Genomic DNA, 23511 nt, shown 5'->3' with positions numbered 1-23511 from the left:
AGCACGAGTACAGGGAGGTAGGAGGCAACCCGGCGGTGGGCCGGCCGGTCAAGCTCGCCCGCAGCAAGACCAAGCGGCGGTGCAGGTAGAGGAGACCAAGGGGACTCCATTTTGACCCTCACCTTGGGGATTTGGCGATGGGGAGCGAGGGGGCCGGCGTGGGGAAAAAGGGCGGCGGGCAGAGCTCTGGCGGCGGCGCACGGGGTCGGTGGAAAGGGGGGGGGCGAGCTAGGAGGCGAGGCGAGGTGGTGGCAGGGGCGGCCGGCCTCGACCCCTTTTATAGGCGACGGGAGGGGCAGGCGGAGGTCGGAGGTGATGATGGCGGCCAGACTTCTGGCCGGTGGCGTGCCGGAGTGGACGTCCTCGTGGATGGCATGGTGGCTCGATCGACGAGGAGCACAGGGAGTCCACCGAGGTGATGGCCGGCGTGACGTGCGGTGACCGGCGGCCGGCGACGCGGCGCGTGCGGCCAGGCGCTAGGCGCCAAAGGCCGGGCGTGCGGGCGTGCGGTGCGCAGGCGGGTGCGGGCGAGCGGGCGAGCGCAGGCGCGCGGGCACGGCCGGGCGGACTGGTGCGGAGGAGCGAGCGCGCTCCGGCGCGGGAGTGGCCGGGCGCAGCCCGTGCGTGCGTGGATGAGCAGGGACGCGTGCGAGGGAGGAGCTGAGCGCTAGGCAGCAGTGTGCTGGGGTGCGTGCGTTGTGCAGGTGGGACCGGGGGCGGTAGGAGGTGGCGTGCAGCAGCTATGCGAGCAGCAGAGGTGCAGGGGGGCCAGCGCTGGGGCCAGGCGCGGGCCTAGGGGAAGTACACGTGTGCCAAGAAAAGCCAGGAACCAGGTGACACGCACTGGAGCATGCGGCAGGGGAATGAAAGGAAAAAAAGAACCAGGTGCATGTGTGCGGAAGAAGCGGTGCATGCGGCCAGCACTAAGTTCCAGGGGGAAAGAAAATAAAATAAAAGAAACGGTGCATGCGGCCAGCACCAAGTTTCAGGGGGGGAAGAAAATTGAATAAAAGAAACGGTGCATGCATGCATGCATACATGCGGTACGTAGGAAAAGAAAATAAGGTGCTGTTGGTGCGAGGAAAAAGGAAGAAAAGAAAGTGAAGGAAAAAGAAAGAAAAAGAAAAAAGGAAAAGAAGGAAAAGAAGGAAGAAGAAATAGACGGCGGCGATTGCGGAAATGGTCGCGGGCACGCGCGGCAGTCATCCGTCTGGCACGCGGCGAAATTTGCGGGGAACGGAAAAAGAGGGTTGATGACGTCGGGTGGCGGGACGGCGGGTCCGACGGGAAGGAAAGGATTTTTCGGGAGCTCAACGGTTGGAAAATTTTGGAATGCATTTTTAACGAGTGATTTAAATTGGTAATTTTTACGGGTGTTACAGAAATCTTCAAGATAATCCATTCAAAAATCATGTCGCCCGATCTCTCAATGTTGTAAGAGTTAGTGGATTTCCTTTGGGGGTAGTCTCTAGATACATCTTAGAACTTATGCCTATGATATCGTGTGGATTGGATGGCTATATCTCAAATTCCATGGATTTTGGACGAACTCGGGCTCTGTCGGAACTTCTGATGGTGGGTCAGAACTTTCAATAATCAAAAGTTTTGACCCCTAGTCGGAAGTTCCGATAAGTTCCTGCAGTTTCAGTTTTCATCCATGCGTATCATCTCTGATCCATCTTCTTTTTCCTTTGCAAATCCTATCAGATAGGTCATGAGAAAAGAAGCAAGAGGCGTGAGGATACCCCGGAGATTGAGTCCAACTCCCCCACTGAATCAGATGAGGTTCCTATTTCTCAGAGGAAGGCAACCCCCAAAGTACCAGCCTGTGCTAGAGGAAGGGGGAAGCCTACTGCACCTGGGGGATCTAGTTAGGGTGCTCGTCCTCGCATGAAGAATGTGTCCGCCCCAGGAGCTCATATGGACGACAATGAGACAATTCTTTGGACTTTCTTCAAATAGTCATTCTCAGAATGGCAAAGCCTATTCGGCGAGAGAGATCTGGCTATATGGGACTTCACCTTGTGAACTATCAGAAAGGGAAACATGATGTTTGGGCTCTAAGGTATGATGATCCATCCAAATATGAGAAGGAGTTCTATGGGGATGTTCGCTTCTAGTTGCACTTCCATGCAGATTGGTATGAGTCAGTTATTCTTCGCAAATCTTATCCTACCACTGAAATGAAATCTATTGACTGGCTCTACTTCAAAGATATTGATTTGCCGGTCATTGATCAAGTGTGGGAAGCTTGCAATAACAAGAACCTTATCTCTATTATGGAACAGAATCAGGATTGGAATGAGGAGGTGGTGGCCCAATTCTATGCCACTCTCTATATTGATAGGGCCACCAAAGTGATGCACTGGACTCTCCAAGGGAAGCCCCTCTCAGTCACCTATGCATAGTTTGCAGATATTCTTGGCTATGGGGTTTATGACATTGCTAGATATAAGATACATGATGAGAATATCATTGAGGATGGGGAGATGGCCTTCATGTATGATAGTGCATATGGGCCGATTGAGCATGGCACCACCAAGGGCATGATTTCATACTAGAAGTTGATATATCAGTTATTTTAATACACTTTTTGTCCCAAAGGTGGTGATGCGGACAATATCTCCAATATGTCCAAGAACTTGCTAGCATGGATGCATCTAGATAAGGGGGAATTCAGTGTCTCTGATTTCATTTGAGAAGAGACAATCATTTGCTCATATTCTCCCAAGAAGAGTTATCACTATGCACCATACATCTTTTCTATGATCAAAAAAGTGACAAATTTGGAGATTTTATCGGAGAAGGCCCATCCCATCTACAAGCCAAAGAAGGGCCAACTTGAGAGGCTTTTAAGGATAGGGTCTCATGGCATTCAACTTCCACCTCCAAGAACTTCTCAAGGGCCGTCATCTTCACATGGACCCTCATCGTCCCATGGACCATTTCTAGAGCCATCTTCCTCACATAGGCCCTCTACCTCTAGAGGCCCTCCACCCACTCGTGCTCCTAAGAAGAAGGGGATTCTTAGCTTCATATCTCAAGAATTATTTGCTTACTTTAATGTGGCGCAACACAATGCCGATGAGATTCATGCCCGCAAGAAGCATATGGATGAGGAGCTTCTTAAAATTGAGAGGAGGCAAAAAGAGCAAATGGCAAATAATGATATCCTATACTCTCCTCTCTGCGCTCCTATTGACTTCCCTCCTCCCCCGGTTTTCTATAACCCTTGGGAGGAGATTGGGCAGCCCTCTATGTTCTTTGGGGCTCCCCAAGGTGGTGATGAGGAGGAGGAATTTGGTGGGAGAGAGGAGTCCGAGGAGGAAGAAAAAGATATTATCGAGGCTCACACTCCCGAGGGTGAGGAAGAAGATGATGATGACGCGAATGACAACGAGGACGACGAGTGATGGCCCATGGAAGGGCCTCCCCTTTTTTAAGTTTGATGCCAAAGGGGGAGTGAGCTCACCATGGATGGAGTTATCTTTCTTTTGAGTTTTTCTAGGTTATGGCTTGTGGATATGTAAGAACTTGTGTGGTGTGATGCGTGTGCCAAGTGAATCTTTTAAATTTTTAAGATTTGTTTGTGATTTGCTATGTTAGTGTGATTCTAAAACTTTAATCATTTGTGATGATCATGTCTTGGTGTATTGTTTATTTCCACTTTGTTGAAGTGATTATATCTTGTCATATGCATCACGTTGATATACATGTCACACCTTTGCACCCCACGAATGCAAGGATATAGGGGGAGCTCACTTAATATGTGCAAATGGAGTTTGAGGATATTTTTCTTTTCTATGCACATGTTAAGGGGGAGCTCACCTGTATAGTTGGATTCAAAATCTTTATATATCTCATGTGAGCCCTAATTGTGTATTTGCCCCCTAAGTGGGTTTTGGTGTTGATGACATGCATGGTTAGGGGACTAATAATTTTATCAAGTGATTAACAAGTTTTAATTCTAAAGAAGTGCAGAGGTTATGAAAGGAATATCAAGAACCCCCAAATTTCAAAGAAAGAACAGTGTTGAGCTCAAAAGAAAACTTTTCTATAATTTCTAATTTTGAATTGAGTATAGGAACGCCGTACTATTAAGGGGGATGCGGATGGATAATTTGAAGATGCTAAAGTGCTCAATTGAAATCCTAACCACCTATTGAGAGATACAACTCACTCACTTGCACACTTGTTTTCTCACATTTTCTGTGAGCGTTGGAAGTTCTGACACCGGCCAGAAGCATTCAGAAACTTCCGACAGGAGGTGCTCAGCTGTTTTTATCTGGCAGTGTAGGAAGTTCTGACACTATATCGGAAGTTCCGATAAAGGCCACCGGAAGTTTCTTGAAACTTCTGAGAAGAAGCTCTCAGCTGTTTTAATTTAATTTTGTCGAAAGTTCTGACAAGCACATAAATGTATTGTAACTACGAGTTTTGGGGCTCAGGTATAAATATCCTCTCAGCCCTCCCATTTATTGCTGCTAAACAACTCGAGCTAAAACAACCCCCAAGCATTGAATACTCCTCCCCCACTCCCCTTTGAGCTAAATCTTTGAGAGTTTGAGCTAGGGATTGGGTGAGAGCAAGGTTGAAGGTGTGAGTCTTGAGGATTTGAGTGTGAGGTCTAAAAAATTCATCTCAAGAGCACTCCAAGCATCTTCGGCCATCGATTCGCGTTTGTTACTCTTGAAGCTGGCTATTAGACGGCTAGGCATCGCCCGTTTGGGTGCCCTCTTTGTGTGGTGCGTCTGGGAACGTTTGCATCACCCATCCTTTGTGGATTCATAGCAATTAACTCAATCCTCCTTTATGGTTGATTGAGAGAGGTAAAGGGTTAGTGAGGATCCAGCTCTTTGTGAGCTCCTCAACGGAGATGTAGCTTCCTTTGTGGAAGTGAACTTCGGTAAACAAATCCTTGTCTCTTGTGCTTATTGTGTTCTTTGTGTTCATATTGAACTAGAAGTTTGATTTAAGCCGATCTATAAATTTGTGTGGTTCCTTGCATATTTATCACCTGTAGTAGTCTCTGCACTTCATTTATAATCTTTTGATTCAAGAAGAATTGGCAGATTCAGGTTTCATTTTGAATTTCGTTTAGCTCACTTTCTACTGTCAGAAGTTTCGACCCTGTACCGGAAGTTCCGACCCATCGGAAGTTCCGACCCATCGGAAGTTCCAGCACAGTGTTGGAAGTTCTGACATGTCTAATACCGCTGCGAAGTTTTTCAGGAAAAATTTGAAGTGAGCCTATTCACCCCCCTCCCCCTCTAGGCATCACAAGATCCTTTCAGGCTGACCTCCTCGTCCGCCTCGCTGGCCGACCTAGCGGCGGAGGTCGCGCTCGGGGCGGCCTTCTCCTTCTCCTTCCCCTTCTTGCCGGCCATCTTCCTCTTCTTGAAGCTCAGCTTCTGCGACTTGGAGGCGGGCTGCTTCTGCACGGCATGCCATGTCTGATGTCCATCTAGCTCGGAGCCCTCGGCCCGGCCGACCTCTTCTGGCACGCCCTCGTCCGACTCCCACTCAAGGCCGGCAGGCGGCTCATAAGGCTCGTCGGTCAGGTGGACCTTGGATCGCTGCTGCTCGACCCCTCCAGGAAGTGGAACAGGGTAAAAGAATGTGAACTCGTCATCCCGATCAAATCCACAAGTATTGTCAGAAACAACACAACAGCATAATAATTACGCTACATCAACTCCGCTGAAAATCATACCGAGTTGGCTGGCGGCCTCTTTAGAGAATAAGCCTTGGAGCAGCTCCTATTTCTGATAATGCCCCCAAAGAACTTGAGCACCTGGTTGATGATTTTGTCCTTGGGCACCTTTCGCTGGACCTCCCGGGTCGGGTCCTGCAGCCCTGTGTACTCATACGCTGGGTGCACTCGGCGCTTGAGCTAACAGCAACTGTTGTGAGTCCTCGCGATTTTAGGTCAGCGATCTTTGCCAGCAACTGATTCACCTTCACTTGCTCCTTCGAGGTCGGCTGGTTCGACCACTCGTTCATGATCATTGGCTCGTATCCAATGTGTGGCGAGAGCTCGGGCTGCTGATTGGCGACGGTGAACCACTCTTTGTGCCAGCCGTTGTTGGAATCCTTCAACTGGAGGTCAAAGTACTCCTGGACTTTTTTCGCACAGAGAGAAAAACCACAACCACCAATCACTCGTGGTTGCTTCCCCTTGGTTGACACGGGCTTCAACTGATACAAATATTGCCACAGATCAAAGTGCGGGGGGATGCCTAGATATGCCTCGCACAGATGGATGAATATAGCAATATCAAGAATGGAGTTAGGATTTAGATGTACCAACTCGATCTTGTAGTAGTGCAAAGGCCCCGGAAGAAGTCTCCACACGGGATCCCGAACCCGCGCTTGAAGAACGACGTGAAGATCACCGTCTCTGTCTTGTCCTTCGTCGGGAAATATTAGCTGACGGTTGGCTTCCAATCCAAGAGCGCTTGAGGCCCGAGGAGGCCCCAGTCGACAAGCGCCTGGATGCGCTCTTGGGTCATCATGGACTTCACCCACACCGTAGTTGGATCTAGAATGTTTGTCTATGCCATTTCTTCAGTCTCCAAGCTTTGTGATTTGGATCTGATGGATGCTAGGGTCTTGATGCGCATACGGTGGCGCGGCGGCTCGGGCGGCAGCAGCAAAGTGTGCGAGAGTAGATTGCAAATCGCGGCGGCGCGACCTAGGGTTCGCAGGCGCGGCGGCAATATGCTCCGTGAACTGTGGTGGCGGTGACGTGAGTGAGGCAAATGGAAATGAAAATGAAACCGCACCCCTTCAACTTTTGAAGACGACGGCGTGACCTAGCGACGGAATTTGTGGGTTTTCCGTTATTACGGCCCACGCGCTGGACGGAGTTTGCGGGTTTTCCGTTATGTCTTTCACGGCACGCCTCCGCGGCTCCATCAGTCCTCGTCCTCGGGGGCTGGATGTCTATTTCTAGTCGACGTACCCCTGTGCCTCTGTTTTTCCTTATGTTCAAGTACTTGGACTCGCTATTGGGATCAACTTTTTCTTTTCGGACCATTGGACCGATTAAACTAATCACTTCAATGCTCGGGGGCTACTCCTATGGAGTGCGTCTTGCGACGCCCTCCATGTCCTTCACTTCGACATGCTGGATGCCAGGCATCCATCAACTCGGCACTCGACTTCGCTCTGCACGTTTGGCTTCGTATTTGCTTGGATTTTCTTCTTTTTTGAGCACTGTGCAGCCTCTCCGTCACCACAACATCATTGCAGCTTCATCTGACTACATTCCAAGCTTCGCTCTGATGACCTCAAGTTCCTAATCGTCTACACATCGCTCGGAGGCTTAAGGGATATGGGTACCCCATAGGTCCCTACCAACTAGGATACTGGCCTGACCTGACAAGTAGACCTGCCTAACCAGGACGCGCGGGTCAAGGACATGAAAATGCTTGGAGTACACACTAAGAAAGCCGGCCGATTCAAAATAGCCCGGATATTGCAGGACGTGTATTGTACTTGGACTCAAATCACCTTCTATATAACTACCAAGTAGATTAGATTCAAACCGACTTGCAACCTTAAGTCGTCAGCCTGTATAAGGTGGCTAAGGGAGCCTCCCAAGGGCAGAAGACCTCATCCCCAGATTCCACGCACCAACGCAAAGCAATACAAACTACCACGTAAGGCATTTCTCTTCGAAGGTCTGAACCTGTCTAAAATCCTCATGTCCCTTATGTTCTCGCGATCATCTTCGAGTTCTTAGTTTCGCAATCGTCTCCACCTACGAATCAACCACTTGCCGAACCTATAAATCCGAGAAGCCTCGAGGGAGGCGGTTGCGAAAAAAAGTCTCGGTTCGGCCGAAAAAAGGTTTGGGACGCCGAGCCGTGCACGGCAGGAAGCGCGGGGACGTGGAGGCAGCTGGCAGCCCCACGGCCGTCGGCGGCGGCGCGAGGTTGAAGTGTGGTGTAGTGATAGTGTCTGGTGTGGTGGAGTCCGGTCGTGCGTACGGAGGAGGGAGGACCGCCGGAGGTGGAAGGAGTTATAGGCTGGGCTGCTGGAAAGTGCTTGGGGTTTGGGGCTCTGGGCTTCCCAATACACGCGGCAGTGGGCTGGGAAGACTGAAGCTTTCCTTTTCATTTTTCCTATGATAAACATTTCTAATTCAAGCTAATAAACCAAACACTTCACTCAAGTGGCGGTTTAACCCGAATTGGCATCTTGTAGGAGTATCATCCTCCTACGGTCAGATAATCATGTCAACTTAAGAAAACCAATTGGCTCAAGTGGCAGGGTTGGTTCACCAATGAGCTTTATGGTCTGAAACACACACTACGAGATGCTGAAACGGTCACCGTGTTTGATTCCGTCTGTGCTGAAAATGGTGACTCCAGCTCTGAGAATCCAATGTTCGGTACAGTGGGCAATGAGTGCACCGTGGATCAACATATACAACGCGGGATCTACAGAATGAACCTTGCTCTGCTAATAATCATGGCTGTGAGTGGCGCAAAGCGAAGGGGAACCTTGCTTTTCTGGATAGCAGCACGCGAGCACCAACGTAGAGAAGAGAAGCGAGAGGAAGGAGACAGAATCCGCTGCACTGTGCTCAGCACACCACGTGCGACCGTTCTTACTGATTTGGACCGCATGTGAAATCTGGATCTGTTACTAAGTTGATTGTGAGTTCAGGATTCGGACCGTGCAGTTCAAAGATTACCTGAAAAGAATAAGATAACGTTGCATGTGTTACTTTGTTCATCACTTACTGAACAGCTAAACATTGGTAACCTTATGAAAGAACTCTAGGCGGTAACATAGGAGTAGTTGCTAATTTTTTTAGTGAAAAATGTTCCTCTTTTTCTTTAAAAAAGGATGAATCTGAACTATAAGGAATTACTTATTCCAGTTATGCTAGGTGTTTACTGATTTTTTTCCCCCTGGGCATTGAAAGGTGGATCAATGCTATCTTTTCACTATTTTGAGAAACATACAGAGAAAGCAGGAAAAAAAAAAGCATATCGCCATAGTAAGAACAGAGTACATACAATAGTGTTGTCTCCAGGTCTGAGGATCGGAGCAGGAACATAAAGGGCACACTGTGGTCCCCAAGCCTGAAAAAAAAACAGTTCGATTTCAGCTCAAGTGAGCAAAATGTAGATTCTTTATTAAAAAAATATAACTGTAATTCATAAATAATTTGCAGAACAGAATGCACAGGATTTTACCGGCCAAAATCTCCCAATGTTGAAGTTGTTCACAAAAGCAACACCCTTGTTCCAACCACGAAATGATATAAATGTATCCTTTATCTCACTCTCCGAGTCGATATGGAAATGGCCTTCATAAAATTCAGGTTCTGCAGAAGCAATTTCTGTCATAACATGATGCAAGGGTATTGAGGTTTAAAGCAGCAATTTTTCAGTAAAAAAGATACTTTTTAACGAGAATTTTTAGATTCATTGTTTTTGTTGACTGCAACATAAAGAGCTCCAGTGTTCCACTAACTGGTCCTGATCCAAATAACAAATGGGGCCAACCATGCCATGACACTCAGAAAGTGATCATTATAATTATTATGTGAATAAATTTGGATTACTTCATGATTTCACACTGACAGTTAGCTGGCAAAATCTATGCAAAGATACAATCATGTTATTTATTAGATAGTTATGTATTGCTTCTAAGTTCTAAGATTAGTACTATCCTAGAAGTGAGCTGTTGCTCATGCATGAGCCATGACGGATCATAAATTGCGCCCGACTACTTTAAGAAGACCATAGCAAAGATACAATCATGTTATTTATTAGATAGTTGCGAACAGCCCTCTAGCTGAGTTGGTTAGATGGTCTCCGTAGCACTTCTCAGGTCCTGGGTTCGACTCCCCGTGGGAGCGAATTTCAAGCTGGGGTTAAAAAAATCCCCTCGTCTGTCACCATAACCAAAGCATAGGTCAAGGCCCGACCCAGGTCGTAACTGTGGTTGGTTTGAACCCTCCTACCTGGGGTAGTTGCAGTGGTCGATAGCCCAGTGGTAGTCTCACAAGGGTTACGGGCCCCTGTAAGGGTGGGGCAGAGGTTCGGGGGTTTCCTCAGCCTGTGTGAGAAGGTCTTCTCTCTTAGCAAAAAGCCCGGGGGCTATCTTACCCCCCGCAGGTCGAGTTTTTATTTATTTATTAGATAGTTATGTATTGCTTCTAAGATTAGTACTATCCTAGACGTGAGCTGTTGCTCATGCATGATCCATGACGGATCATAAATTGCACCCGACTACTTTAAGAAGACCATAGCTGCATGAAAAAATAATTGTGTGACCGTTTCACTGCTTGCATTTTTTTTTTAGGGAAACTGCTTGCAGAATCATTTGAATGTGGAGACTTACCATTTGAATAGAATGATGACTCCTGCAATTTCTTTTCTGAGTCACCATGAATAATGGACACTTTACTATCTCTAACATCAGGCATTTGAGTGATTAGTTGGAGTTTTGGAAGGTTATCCAGTGAACTAAATGTAAGTGGATACATTTTCCAGTGACGGAGAGTGATGCCATCTATTTGAATAGGAGATAGTATTCCCTGTGTTTCAAAACGGGGTACTAATCAGTATAAGAAGCTTATAACCATGGTCAATGCAAATGCTGTAACTAGCAAGAGGCAATGTGATACTTACCTTCCGGTCAAAAATATATGGCCCATAATTTACACGACCCATATTTTCTACCTGTAGATAAAATGCGTATATGCTAGTAAGCAACAAATCACTACGTAAGATTAATCTAAACGTTTTAAAGGGAACCTGGAGAAATACTACCTCCATTCTTTCTTTAGTTGATGTTTTAGGAATGAAAAAAGGAAGTTCCTTTTAATGTGATTCAGTAAAATCGAGTCAATTAACAATAATTGTAAAGTTGTAGTACTCTAGCAAGAAAAGTTCCAATGAAGATGCAAGAAAGATTACCAGGATATATAGGCTGGTATTAGAAGAACATCTTAAATTTGGTATTTCTAGTGTTTTACTAGACCATCTTTCAATTATACCAGCATATCTTGGGTTTCTGATACCGTCAGTTGAGCATGACAGGAACACCTGAGCTCTGTCATGTACCTGCAGTAACCCAGAATTTACATCTTAGAAGAGATGAACTTTCTTTCATGCAGAGAAAACAAAAAATGAAGGCCACAACCTTTGGAATTGATAGGATGCTTGATGGGAGTTTCCCTTGGTATTCTGACATGTACAATAGAAATCCAAACATCTAACAAACAAAAATCCCATCACAGATCTATGAAATGTAAACTTGCTCAATAAGTTCTGTAACAATAATGGAAATACAAATATAATAGATTTGTTGGTACCTGGCCTATCTGTTCCATATACAGTGGATGCTCAGAAACAGCACCTTTCAAAGGATCACTGATATTATCAATGATGTCAAACAAAGAAGCAACCTTCTGTAACTTCACAAGCCCGTAATTTGCCTTTTCAATGTCAGAAGGAAGTGGATGAAGAGGAGTCCGAGTACATTTATGTATTACCCTTCTCAGTGCTGCTTGATAACACCAGTTGCAATGAGAAATCAAAACAGAAATAAAATAGTGCTTAGGAAACAAGTTCCAAGCGCATTAGTTCTTTTGGGAATTTTCCAGAGATTCAGAATGAAGTGATTCCTAATCCAGTAATCTACATTGACATGCACGTTATGCACACATTAGGATCTTCCATTAAAAAATCTATTCAGTATTCCGGTTTTTGTATCTCATGCTGAATGTTAGCAAGCAGGGACTAAAGGCAACCAAAAAAAAAAATTCATTCCAAGTGAAATTTTAAATTGGAAGATATCACAGCATGCCTTCGTATTTTGAATTATGTACATCTCCATGCTCCTTAATCGGTGCATCCTGCTCAGTAAAGAGGTCATGTAAATAAGTTGGTTTTCAAAAACAAATTAATAAATAAAAGAAATTTGGAGCGATACTTGCATAGTCATATGAAGTGAGGTCTGCCTTGTAATCTGATTCATCTTGGCCAGTATTTGCACCATTATAAAACCCAAAATTGGTCCCACCATGAGCCATCTGGACAACCTCATGAAGAAATAGAATTAATAGACCTAGACTGCAAATGCAATGCATTGATGAATGAGCTCCAGAGACAGACATAAAGTACAGCAGAACCATTGTGGCACAAAATTGTTTTAAGGGCTTTAGCTGTACTAGCGGCATCTGTTGTTGCTATACTTTCACCCCAGTGTGTTAGCCATCCAGTATAAAATTCCCTGAAAAGTAAGAGGTGTCAACATTAGGTAAAGCCATACCCAAAAAAATACATGACACAGAATATCTGACATGATGTACAGCCAACTTACGAACTTAAAGGAGCTGATTTTCCTGGTAAGTTGTATTTCTTCTGTAATCTGAATATGGGCCATGGATTGGACCCAGTTCCAAAATCAACAGCTGCATATCAGTCATACTATTATTTGCTAAATGATTAACTGAGGAAAATCAGGGCAAAGTGCAAGTATGAAAAGTTAGAAACTTAGGAATGTCATTATGTGAAGAAAACATGATTCTTTTACTGAAGAAAATAACTCATCCACATTATGACACAAGCTCAGCAATCATATTTTACCAGCGAAAACATCATCTTGAGGAATTGATCCGTTCTTTAAATTACCAATGGCGCCCCCATCAGTTGTATAACTGAAAGATGATTTAAGAGTAGACATAATCACGGCCTTGGTAATTAGAAGTTTAGAACCAAATCATAAGGAACATGAACTCACAAGTCTGGATTCTTTTTCCCCTTTTTTTCTTTTCTTTTTCCTTTTTTCTTTGTAACTACATAATATTAGTGTGTTGGTGCATGTAGTGTATCAACAAACACTTGAAGTTGCATTAGAATGCTTTCATATATACTATTTGAAGAATCTAACAGTTCAATATACCCAATTTCCTTATATTGAATGATTAGCATGTGGGTTGTAGCATTTCAGCTAAATTCTTAATAGCATCCCTACTATCAACCACACACACTGGCACAACGGTATAAATTATATTTGTGCAGTAAATATTTTTAGAATTTCATATGGATGCTGCCCACAAGAATAGCTGTGGTTGTGGTTTACATATCCACACACATCTTTTCATAACAACATTGATGCACAGATGCTGCCTAAGTGCTGCTGTACAAAACTTCCAGTATACCATACCTAATCACTCCTATATTGCTATAAACACAGGTTACAAAGTCAGTTACAAAATGGACATAGCTGTGAATGCTGAAAACAGAACAATGATTTGTATAGCTAAGAGTATGAGCAGACAGAACTGCGTACAGAACAATGTTGTTCCCAAGATATCTTCTGGCCAGTTGAACAAGGTAATGAAGGTAATTCTTGTCATCTCCAAATGAACCAAATTCATTTTCAATCTGCCAGACCGGCTGTACAATTAGGCTCTTCTACATATACAAAAGCTGACACACTAGAAAGGAAAATGGACAGCACGCAGAAAAGCAACTTAAACCGTGATGAACTTGCCTGAACCATAATAACTGGACCTCCATTGTTGTACAATAATGGTGCAACTTTTGGAAGTAGTACACCCCACCATCTCTCCACCTGGAAAGCGTGGTAGAATTGGTCAAAATATCTCCATAAACATCTAAAATTAATGCTATATACCCAAAGAATGGTCATGTTTTGGTCAGAATACCAAGGAAAGATAGGTCGAATCTGATGATCGTAGTTTAAGGGCAGGTTCTATGGCGAGCAACCAAGGTGGAAATCCTCCTAAGTCCCATTCTGCAGTGTGCACATTATAAATTATAAATCTCAACTCAAGCACATGCACCATCACAACCCAATCAACCTTGAAACTTATGAACAGTGTGCAGTGCATAACTATAGGTTACAATAATCATGGCATTACTTCATCACGTTAGGGACGTCTACATGGTCTCAAATGCAGAGATGAGTACTTCCTTTTACATGTCGGTGGAGGAAGGCTTATTTCTTCTTCCATAGTTCAATGATCTATCTATTCTGTTGATACGGCTAGTTTATTGGGCAAGGAGTACAATAGCAGATCAACAGGTGCCTACTCGCCCTCCCTAGGAGGCTCTGAGTTAAGATCTGTTTTTCTGCTTGATTACAATAGATGGTGTGGCTGTGCTTATATAGCCAGCAACCTAACAAACCCAATCTAATCTAAATGACCTTATCTCTCTAACAACCTTATCTCTAATGACCTGCTAATAAACCAATCTTATTCCCTCGTGGTACTGTTCACGAGCTACAGTACTCGTGGGCCTAGGCCTGCGGCCAGCCCACTTGCCATAACATCTGTACTATTTGAAAACCAAGAATTGCCTCTTCTAACTTTCATAATGAACTATTTGAAGTTTATTAATCCTCTGTGGCAATAATAGTTATTTTGTCCATTGCAGTATAGATACAACTATGTCTTAAGTCATTGGCATGCTGAATGCATGAAGTTTCAATAAGAATGTCAACTTACCTCCACAAATGTATGGACCTACACGAAGCATGACCAGCATATCTAATTCTTGAGCAAGTCTCAGATATGATTCAATATCTGCAAAGCCCTTGAATTCCCAGCTCTGTGGTTCTGGCTCATGCAAGTTCCAAGGTACATATGTTTGAATTGCGTTCAAGCCCAGCGCCTTTGCTCTTAACAGGCGATCCTTCCAGTACTGCAAGCACCAATCACTTGGAGAAGGTAATGATAATATAAATAAAGATATCCAGAAGAACATGTTGGCATATGCTCATAAATAAGGCCAATCACATAGTTATGCACAATTTTGTAATAACAAAATAATCTCATTTCTAGATGATTCTTTAACCATTTTGCAAGCTGGTGTCTAGCACAAAATAGCTAGGCATATCGTAGAACGCTAAAACTCCTCCAACGAAGCTATAGTCATGCTTGACATGAGCCAAGGTCGCCCAGTATTTTTACATTGCCAACATTTTGGAAGTTGGTGTCTTCAACAATATTACTGGAAAAAACCAAAGTGTAGTATGTCGAACTTGCTCATATGCATGTGAGGTACTGAGTACTGACAAATGTTTTAATTCCTGAAACTCTTGGAGGCTCAAGCATTTATAGATTGGGAATTGGCAACCTCAGAGACTCTGCCACTCAGCTAACAACTGCTCAAAACAGTAGCCATCTAAAAATTCTGAACAACTGCTAAAATAAGAAAGAAAATCTCACCTCAGGAACAATGCGGAAGTAGTGCACGTCCCCGCCGACGATCTGGAACGGCGCCCCATCCTTCATGAAGGTATCGTTCTCGATCCAGAACCTTCTTGACGACGACGCCTCGCCACCGACCTAGCACCCAATCACCCACGTGCACCAGAAGCAGTACTACCAATTCAGCACAGGCTCGACCGCTCGAGTGCTCGACACGCAACCGCCGGACGGAACCACAGACAGCAGCGAAAAGCACGATGAGCGTACGTACCGACGAGGCGAGCGCGAGGCAGAGGAGGGGCGCCAGGAGAAGGTTCTGAAAGGTTCCACTGGAGGCCATTCCCCTGAACTCGTTGAGCTGCAGCTGCTAGGCTCCTCTCTGCCACCGCCTTGGGGGTCGCAATTGTACCGCGGGAAGCGTGCCTTACGAGCCACGCCCAATTCCAAGCGTCGGGGAACGCCGTGAGCAGCACGCCCTTCTGATAGAGACCGCCGCCAGCACGGACCCGTCGCCCCGAGCGCGGGGGCCTGCGGCGGGAGGAGAGGCGAGTTGCCGAGCTGGGATCGGACGCGGCGGGGGATTGTGGTGTGGTGCGGGCAGCGGCTCGGCTCTCCGGTGGATTCGGGAGACGAGACGGGTAGTGGAGTGGTATGTGTGCGGAGTAGCGGCAGCGCGCGCGCCGCCGCGCCGGTGGCGGTGGCTGGCCACTGCTTGGCCCTGGCGCCGGCGGGAGTGATGGCCGTGGTGGCCTTCTCGGGGGTAGGTGTTGTCTAATAGTCGGTCTCAATGGTAACGTAATCTTTACACGATTTAACAGGTACTTGTACAATAAGTTATCCTATAAGTTGTCTGGTAGTGGTATATAATTCCTTAAGTTGTGCATAAGAAAAATAAAATATTATGAGTTGCATGGCAACAATAACCCGTACAATGATTGTTAAGTTGTCTCGTAGTCCTATAATTTAACTCATGAGATAGTTATTTCGCGAAGCAACGACCTCTTTCTCTCTCCTCGTTCTCTCTCCTCCACATGAGATAATCTATGAGATCGCTGACGTGTAGCCATGTACCTTCGCTCGGGACTTCCGGTAGGTAGGCGGGCGCGAGTCTGGACAAAGCTGCGGTGCCACGCTGGCGAGTGTTGACTGGTATGTGCGTGTGGTGCGCCGTTCGATCCTGAGCCTGCAGATCTGGACCGTCCATACCGGCTTCTCGTTCCTTCGTCTCTGGCTCTCTGCTCGCAAACGCTGAGGGTCCTGGGCTCCTGGCCTCTTCTCCCTCCGCGCGCGCCCCTCCGGCGAGCCACGCATCTCGTAGGAGACTGGGCTTTGAGGCAAGGCAAGCTGGTCGGGACTCGGGGTTCGAGACTCTCACCTGACGTCCTCGTCCATGCCGCCGGAGAAACACCCGCAGTCCCCAGGTATGAGAGCCCCCCCGCGCGAGCTCGAGAAAGGGTTATATCGGTGACTAAATTCTTAATCGATCTGTTCGTTCCCCCGTGATTATATGATTAGGGACATGTTATAGGGTAGCATGATATCAGGACTTTGCACCCTCAGTTTAATTGTGGAGATTGCATGATCAACCCCAGTTACAAAATAGAAAATACAAAGGGTGGACTTCAGAATTTTAGTCACAATTCTAGAGATTTAATATGGTTTTAAGGCAGTGCGTAGCATGTCTTGGCTACTTCCCTACTGTTCAACTTTGAAACAGGTCAGATTGTGAGCCTGCACTAGCCCAAACAGGCTAAGTCCTTTTGGTTTGCCTGACATAGTTGATTTTGTGAAGACTACTTACTTAGGCTTGAGCTCTCTGAAGTCGGTGTCCTTATTAAGAATCTGTAACACATTTGGTTCCGAATGTTATTTCCTACTCTGATTTTGTACTTGTATGATGGTTTGAACATGTGGCTTACAGTTCTTTATGAACAAAGAGTTCTGATTTCAAACCAGCATGGGGAGAAGCTTGTTGGTTTATTACATCAAACATGCTCAAAGAAACTTGTGATCCTTTGTCATGGATTCCGAGCCACAAAGGCAAGTCTGTACCATCTCTAGGAAACTTTTGCATTTAAGTATATTAAGATATTGAGTATAGCCATCTAAAGATTATTATATGTTTAATGTTGTTTTCCCCCTACTTGTGCAGTTGTGTTACTGTCATATAATATATTGTTGGAACAACAAGGGTACCTAATTCTCTTTGATACTAATTCCCTGTGAGTGTACTTTATGAGGATGTGAGTGAAGTGATAAATAGGAGTATAAATATAGTTGTTTGAATATCAAAGATCCAAAGTTGTATGGCTTCATATTTGGTCTGCTAAGATTATTCTTTTGAGTGGGATTGAGGTGCTGTTGCTTTATTTTTATTCTTCTCTTTGAAGATATAACATTCTAGATGCTTCAACAGCCTTGGCCCAACTGTTTTTCTATCTCCCTTTCTCTTTCTTTTTTTTTGGAAAACTTTTTCTCGTGCAAATTTGTTCCACCTGTGATGTACAGTATATCTTCTTATATCAATGTGATACAGATCAAAAGTGCGATATGGTGTTGCTATTCTTACTGTAAAGAAAGGATATATTCTCAATTTAAGGCAACAATAATAACATGCAATGTATGGCAACAATAATAACATGAAGCTTTTTGATCCAAGCAGGTTGCGGTAGGTTAGATATGAAATCCCATGGGAATCACAAAATAGAGCAGAAAGGATTGTGAAAGAATAAAAAGTTAATATGTTTCTTCTTGAGCACTGTACATTACCATCACGATTAATAGTCTGGCACTTTTCAATAAAACTTGCAGGATGACAGCATCTTGGTTGACCTTGCTGTTGCCATCACAATGGAAGGAATTAGTGCTTTTCGGTTTGATTTTTCTGGAAATGGGTAAGCCATCTGTAAACACCTTGTGGTGCCCATAGCATATGGCATGATATCACGTCATTGCAGACTTTTACTGTTAGCGTTGAATTAAATTGTTTCCATGTCGTTTATACCATGTCAGCTATTGGCAAAAGCGACATTTTCTCCAATTAAATTTCTATACTAGAAACACAAAGTTCCTTGAGTAACTTTTGTTCTGACAGCCATATTGAATTTGTCTTCTTGTGTTATACTTAATTTTTTTCTCATTCTTTTTAAAAGGGAAAGTGAAGGTGAATTCCAATATGGAAGCTACAGAAAAGAGGCAGCTGATTTGCGCTCTGTAGTATTATATTTCTCAAAACAAAAATATGACATAATTGCACTTATTGGGCATAGCAAAGGTATGTAAGCTGTTGACATATCCAAACACTGTTTATATCCACTAAGTTCTCCTTTTGTGTTGATTCCAATTATGCACAATAAAGTGTATGTTCATGCTGAGAATTGCATTAGCATGCATAGTTTCCATCAGAATTAGGTAGGGATGCAAAGTTGAAGTACTGAGATTTTGTTGCTTCATGGAAGGTCGAGTTGAGGAACATTCACTACAACTGAAAGTAATCATTTTAGTAGTTTAGTGTGCCATACCTGCCATGTATATGTATTCTGATATCCCTTAAATTTTGGTGCCACTATTGCTTGCAGGAGAATAATTTCAGACTTGACATTATTCCTATTGTTCAAAATACTTGGCCAAGTTTGCATGACATTCCTTTTCTCATGATGTGTTTTCATCTTTGTGAGTAATTGACAACGCAATTGACATTATATGGTCTTATTAGTTGTATTCCTTACCTTCAGGAGGAAATGCTGTGCTTCTGTATGCTTCCAAGTACCATGATGTCCCCATTATTGTGAACATTTCTGGCCGATTTGCATTAGAGCGAGGTATTGACGGCCGCCTTGGGAAGAATTTCATGCAGAGAATAAATAAAGATGGGTACATAGATGTCAAGAATAAAAAAGGTATAAGCTTTCTTTGTGGTATCCTTTTCTGTTAATGCTATAACTCTTTAATTTAACTGAATATTGTAAAGTTTTCTAATTAAATAGTACAAGGTCAAAGAAATGCATCTGATCTTGTGTCAATCTTGTAACTATCAAAAGTTAAACTATACTGTCGGTGGTTTGGCTCACCCTTGCCAAGCTAGGACATATGCCAACCTAGTAGAACGATTATATAAAGTGGGTGCTCATAGCGCTTACAGCTGTATTGGAGTGCCTTTTTGTTACTGATAGAATGATTACTATGCCACTAGCATGATGCAGTAGGCCTTGATGCATTAATTTTTTTAACAGGGTTGGTGCCAATGATGGCTTTATTCTTTTTCGGTTCACTGCAGATGCCATAAAGTTAGTCTACTGAGCAGCTAGAAACTTAACCGCAGAAAATCTAAAGCCTTATCTTTAGGGATTAGTCTCAACCTATGATGGATTACAATGTGCAACACCTTTAAGCCCTAGTTACGGCATCAAACATCAATGCAGGCTAGAAACATCAGGATTCATTTGTAAAGTCACAGGCTTATTGCAATGTTTTGGTTGTTACGCAGGGGAGTTCGAGTACCGGGTGTCGAAAGCGAGTCTGGAAGATCGGCTGAGCACCGATACCCTTCTTTCTAGTCGTGCCATCAGCAAAGACTGCAGGTGACGCACACACCTCTTACACCTCAAACCAACACTTCAAGTCTTCAACAGATAATTTGCCCCTTCTCCTTTCCCTGATGGAGGAATCTGTTCCGATGCGCAGGGTGCTCACGGTCCACGGCGCCAGAGACGAGATCGTCCCGGCGGAGGACGCCCGGCAGTTCGCGGCTTACATCCCCAACCACGAGCTGCGCATCCTCGCCGAGGCCAACCACCGGTACGCCGGACACGAGCAGGAGCTGACCTCGCTCGTGCTGGGCTTCGTCAGGAGGTCCCATCTCCAGAGCACGTCGCCGTTGCGTCCGAAATTGTAGAGCGCTGCGGCCGTTCGTGTGAACAAGCCTGTTGAAATTCCTTCTTGTTCCAATCCGAATGGATATGGCGTTATCCAGAACTCGAGTTGCTCGACGATCTGGTGTCCAAATCAGCGTGAGAGTCTGATTCAAAAAAGTCAGTGGCAGCCAAGCCATCCAATCTGATAGACTGATCCATTCATGGTTGCACACAACTGTCCAGGCCCCGATCAGGAAAGCGAGAGACCTCCACTCGTGTTGCTTGCTCGCAGTGAGAGTGACAGGTGGGCCCCTTTGGATAGGATCGAGATCGATCGATGGATGGAGAGAGGAGGACACGCGACGCAACGCATCGCCAAAGCCCCATCCCGATGCGCTCACGGAGCCCAAACCGACGCAAGTGGTCGAGCCCAACCCGGAACGACCCGAGCCGGAACAAGAGTCCGATGCGACGCACGCACGCACGCGCTCGCTCGCCGAATCGAGTAGCCGAGTACTAGTGTTTGTTGAGGCGGGGTCCCTCAGCTCTGGAGTCTGGACTCTGGACGCCGCGCCCGAACAGGCCACAGCGCAGGCCGCAGGGGGGAGGAGAGCGAGCTGGGTGAGTCCAAAGGGGAAGGGGGGGAGGCGAATGAGCGAGGAGGCGGCGGCGCGGGCGGGAGTGGAGGAGTCCATCGGGCGGCGGCGGGAGCGGGATGAGCGCGGGCTGGCGGCGGGGCGGGTGTGGGAGTTCGAGCGGGATCTGGTGGCGGGGGCGGTGATGGGGGGCGCGGTGCACACGGTGGTGGCGCCGATCGAGCGCGTCAAGCTGCTGCTGCAGACGCAGGACGGCAACGCCGCGCTGCTGGGCAGGGCGCGCAGGTTCCGGGGGTTCGCCGACTGCGTCGCGCGCACCGTCCGGGACGAGGGGGTGCTCTCGCTCTGGCGCGGCAACGGCACCGCCGTCATCCGGTACTACCCCTCCGTCGCCCTCAACTTCTCGCTCAAGGTTCCTTTCCCTTCCCTTCCCGAGCCCGCAAACCCCCCCACCGTCCTTTTATCTGATCGCTTTCGTTCCATCGATTCTCGTGCATTACAAGCTACTAGAACTGTCATTTCCGTGAGGTGTTGTCTGAGGACATTGGATCAGATGCAATCCTGTGATTCTTTTGTTTTATTTTAGGTGCGTGGTTTCAATCCTTGTTTCCATCCATGTGCTTGGTGTATTGTGTTTATGATGTAAGCTTGTCAGGAGTATGGAACAGCAACAGTAGTGGTTTCCTTCGTTTGGGACCTTGGGAGGCATCGAGTACTATCCATGTCTGTGCTTGCGGCGTGCGGTGCGAATAAAAGAATATTAGGTTGCTGCTGCTGATTCTTCATTCTTTGTTTGCAACAGATGAGATTTGGTGGGATTTCGCTTTCTAGAGATAAATGTTTACCATGCCACCACAAATGGCAAAAGAATGAGAATAAAGGGATCATGTGTCTTGTCATAGAGAGCACTAGATACTAGCAAGTACCCCTGAATAATGAATGGTGTTTTGTGTGCATATATTCTTGCACTTTTAGACTAATTGTATATGTGAACTTGGAGTAATCATTTTTTTCTCTCAAGGATCCAGAACCATGAGCAGACTTTTGACTATTGATTCTTGGTTGGTATTATGCTAATATTGTTATGTTGTCATACCTTGTTGGGCTGACCTACAATGCATGCTTGGTTTCTGGATTCCATCAAAATTGTTTAACTGATAAAAAAAGATCTAGGGATCTACTCGTGGGTTCATTGGATATTGATTTGTTGTTGTTTCTCTTGACATATATTTTAACGGTGTCAAATTATAAACTAATCGTGCATAATAGTTTGTTACAAAAGCTTGGTTGCTAGAGATTAGAACTGTCGAACAGTTTTCACACAAGATGACAAAAGGCAATGTTTAAAGAACAGTTATTGTCTTGAATGAATAATAGAGTCCCGGATGTAGTTTCTGGAGCATCTATGGGCATGGTATTGTTGACACTGGTTTTGGAAGATAGCAGACATTGTAGATTCATAATGTCATCTTTCTGTACTTATTACAATTTGTAACGTGTTTTTGGAAGGTGTGCCATGTTGCGATGCGAACACTAATTGATTTTGTGAGCATTACCGACAATGAAGTGAAGTCCATAGTATACATACTATCAGTGTTTTACCAAGTCTGTAACCAAACCAATAGTTTTTCTTTACCAATACATAAATGCATCTGCTGTTCTTTACCTTCAAAAGTTTTGAAAAGCCTTCAGTTAGAACTTGGAAGTTAATGTGGTTAGGACCCTAAATGATGCGCCATATCCAGGCAAAATAACTAAGTCTCAGAGACCAGCTGAACTTGCACTGTATAGGGGCATTGCCTCTCATAGGCCTGTCTTTAAGATATTTTTGCATCAACCTTTTGCAGCTAGCATGCTACATGTTCCTTGTACATGAGTACCAACGTTCAATTTTCTTAATTAACCAATAGTATGAGTAAAACTAGAAGGATATTCTCAGAACTTAGATGGTTATTTCTGATCCATTAGCATTATTCTTGCAGGATCTGTACAGGAGCATATTGAAAGATGCCGGAACCTCAGCAGACAATAAGTTTGCTTCTATCGCTCTTACCAATTTCTTTGCTGGGGCTGCTGCCGGATGTACTACCCTGGTCCTCATATATCCGCTCGATATTGCTCATACTCGTCTTGCTGCGGATATTGGCCGGACAGACACCCGCCAGTTCAGAGGCATTCGCCATTTCATCCAAACCGTATACAAGAAAAATGGCATCAGAGGCATCTACAGGGGATTACCAGCATCGCTCCATGGGATGGTCGTCCACCGGGGCCTGTACTTTGGCGGCTTTGACACTGCCAAGGATGTTCTGGTGCCTCTGGAGTCCCCCTTGTGGCAGCGCTGGGTTGCAGCGCAGGCCGTAACGTCCATGGCAGGGCTTATCTCCTACCCACTGGACACCGTGCGGCGGAGGATGATGATGCAGTCGGGGATGGAGGTACAGATGTACAGCAGCACCCTCGACTGCTGGAGGAAGATATACAGGCTGGAGAGTGTTAGGTCGTTCTACCGCGGGGCGCTGTCTAACATGTTTAGGAGCACTGGTGCGGCTGCCATACTCGTTTTATATGATGAGGTCAAGAAGTTCATGGATAGGGGTAGGTTGTAACAGCTATAGAGGGGTTCTTTACGGATTTTTGGATTCAACATGGGGGGATGGGATTAGGCCAAAGGTACAGGGAGCAGCAGCTCGAGCATTTTGTAATTGGATGCTGGTTTCCTACTTCTTACTAACCAGTTTGATGCAACTGAGCCTCATGGTTCTAAACAATGTAGCTTGTTCATTTCACCTTGTGGTAGATCTTCTTCTCTTTTATTACCTTATGGAGGGTGTTAGCTCTTCTCTTTTGC

General features: G+C 45.4%; 3 protein-coding genes across 4 annotated transcripts; 2 read left to right on the top strand and 1 right to left on the bottom strand.

The window, feature by feature from the left end:
• Positions 1-8186: 8186 nt before the first annotated feature.
• LOC101767820 (beta-galactosidase 8) lies at positions 8187-15954 on the bottom strand. 2 transcript variants are annotated; one of them, XM_022825165.1, is made up of 19 exons: positions 15483-15954; positions 15230-15349; positions 14507-14702; positions 13703-13791; positions 13528-13608; positions 13324-13430; positions 12618-12688; positions 12352-12442; positions 12144-12261; positions 11966-12061; positions 11836-11884; positions 11342-11532; positions 11170-11241; positions 10944-11090; positions 10656-10706; positions 10366-10561; positions 9213-9343; positions 9033-9098; positions 8187-8704 (listed from the first exon to the last, which is right to left on the bottom strand). In XM_022825165.1, exons 1-19 carry the CDS (start codon positions 15549-15551, stop codon positions 8618-8620), a joined length of 2028 nt encoding a protein of 675 aa, XP_022680900.1. In that variant the 5' UTR covers positions 15552-15954; the 3' UTR covers positions 8187-8617. The 2 variants fall into 2 exon arrangements, with proteins under 2 accessions (XP_022680900.1, XP_004961372.1); XM_004961315.4 differs by having other exon boundaries at positions 13324-13418.
• Positions 15955-16457: 503 nt separating this feature from the next.
• LOC101768228 lies at positions 16458-20270 on the top strand. The gene is made up of 7 exons (XM_004961318.4): positions 16458-16632; positions 17133-17251; positions 18023-18105; positions 18364-18485; positions 18946-19110; positions 19698-19791; positions 19895-20270. Exons 1-7 carry the CDS (start codon positions 16602-16604, stop codon positions 20103-20105), a joined length of 825 nt encoding a protein of 274 aa, XP_004961375.1. The 5' UTR covers positions 16458-16601; the 3' UTR covers positions 20106-20270.
• A 176-nt stretch (positions 20271-20446) lies between these two features.
• Positions 20447-23479, top strand: LOC105913464 (probable ADP,ATP carrier protein At5g56450). Its single transcript, XM_012844784.2, has 2 exons — positions 20447-21072; positions 22643-23479. The coding sequence occupies exons 1-2, from the start codon at positions 20716-20718 to the stop codon at positions 23267-23269; spliced, it is 984 nt and encodes a 327-aa protein (XP_012700238.1). The 5' UTR covers positions 20447-20715; the 3' UTR covers positions 23270-23479.
• Positions 23480-23511: the final 32 nt, after the last annotated feature.

The sequence above is a fragment of the Setaria italica genome, chromosome III, assembly GCF_000263155.2.
Source record: "Setaria italica strain Yugu1 chromosome III, Setaria_italica_v2.0, whole genome shotgun sequence".
Taxonomy (NCBI): Eukaryota; Viridiplantae; Streptophyta; class Magnoliopsida; order Poales; family Poaceae; genus Setaria; species Setaria italica.
This window is presented reverse-complemented; position numbering and strand designations above follow the sequence as displayed.

Excerpts from the sequence above, each read along its gene's own strand:
- LOC101767820 (XM_022825165.1), bottom strand. The coding sequence starts at position 15,551 with ATGGCCTCCAGTGGAACCTTTCAGAACCTTCTCCTGGCGCCCCTCCTC. Across the intron at positions 11,885-11,965 it reads ACCTCACTTCATATGACTAT|GATGCACCGATTAAGGAGCA; the intron begins GCAAGTATCGCT and ends TTTACTGAGCAG. Across the intron at positions 11,242-11,341 it reads ATATGGAACAGATAGGCCAG|ATGTTTGGATTTCTATTGTA; the intron begins GTACCAACAAAT and ends TTTGTTTGTTAG.
- LOC105913464 (XM_012844784.2), top strand. The coding sequence starts at position 20,716 with ATGAGCGAGGAGGCGGCGGCGCGGGCGGGAGTGGAGGAGTCCATCGGG. Across the intron at positions 21,073-22,642 it reads CCCTCAACTTCTCGCTCAAG|GATCTGTACAGGAGCATATT; the intron begins GTTCCTTTCCCT and ends TTATTCTTGCAG.
- LOC101768228 (XM_004961318.4), top strand. The coding sequence starts at position 16,602 with ATGCCGCCGGAGAAACACCCGCAGTCCCCAG. Across the intron at positions 16,633-17,132 it reads GAAACACCCGCAGTCCCCAG|TTCTTTATGAACAAAGAGTT; the intron begins GTATGAGAGCCC and ends TGTGGCTTACAG. Across the intron at positions 19,111-19,697 it reads AGATGTCAAGAATAAAAAAG|GGGAGTTCGAGTACCGGGTG; the intron begins GTATAAGCTTTC and ends GTTGTTACGCAG.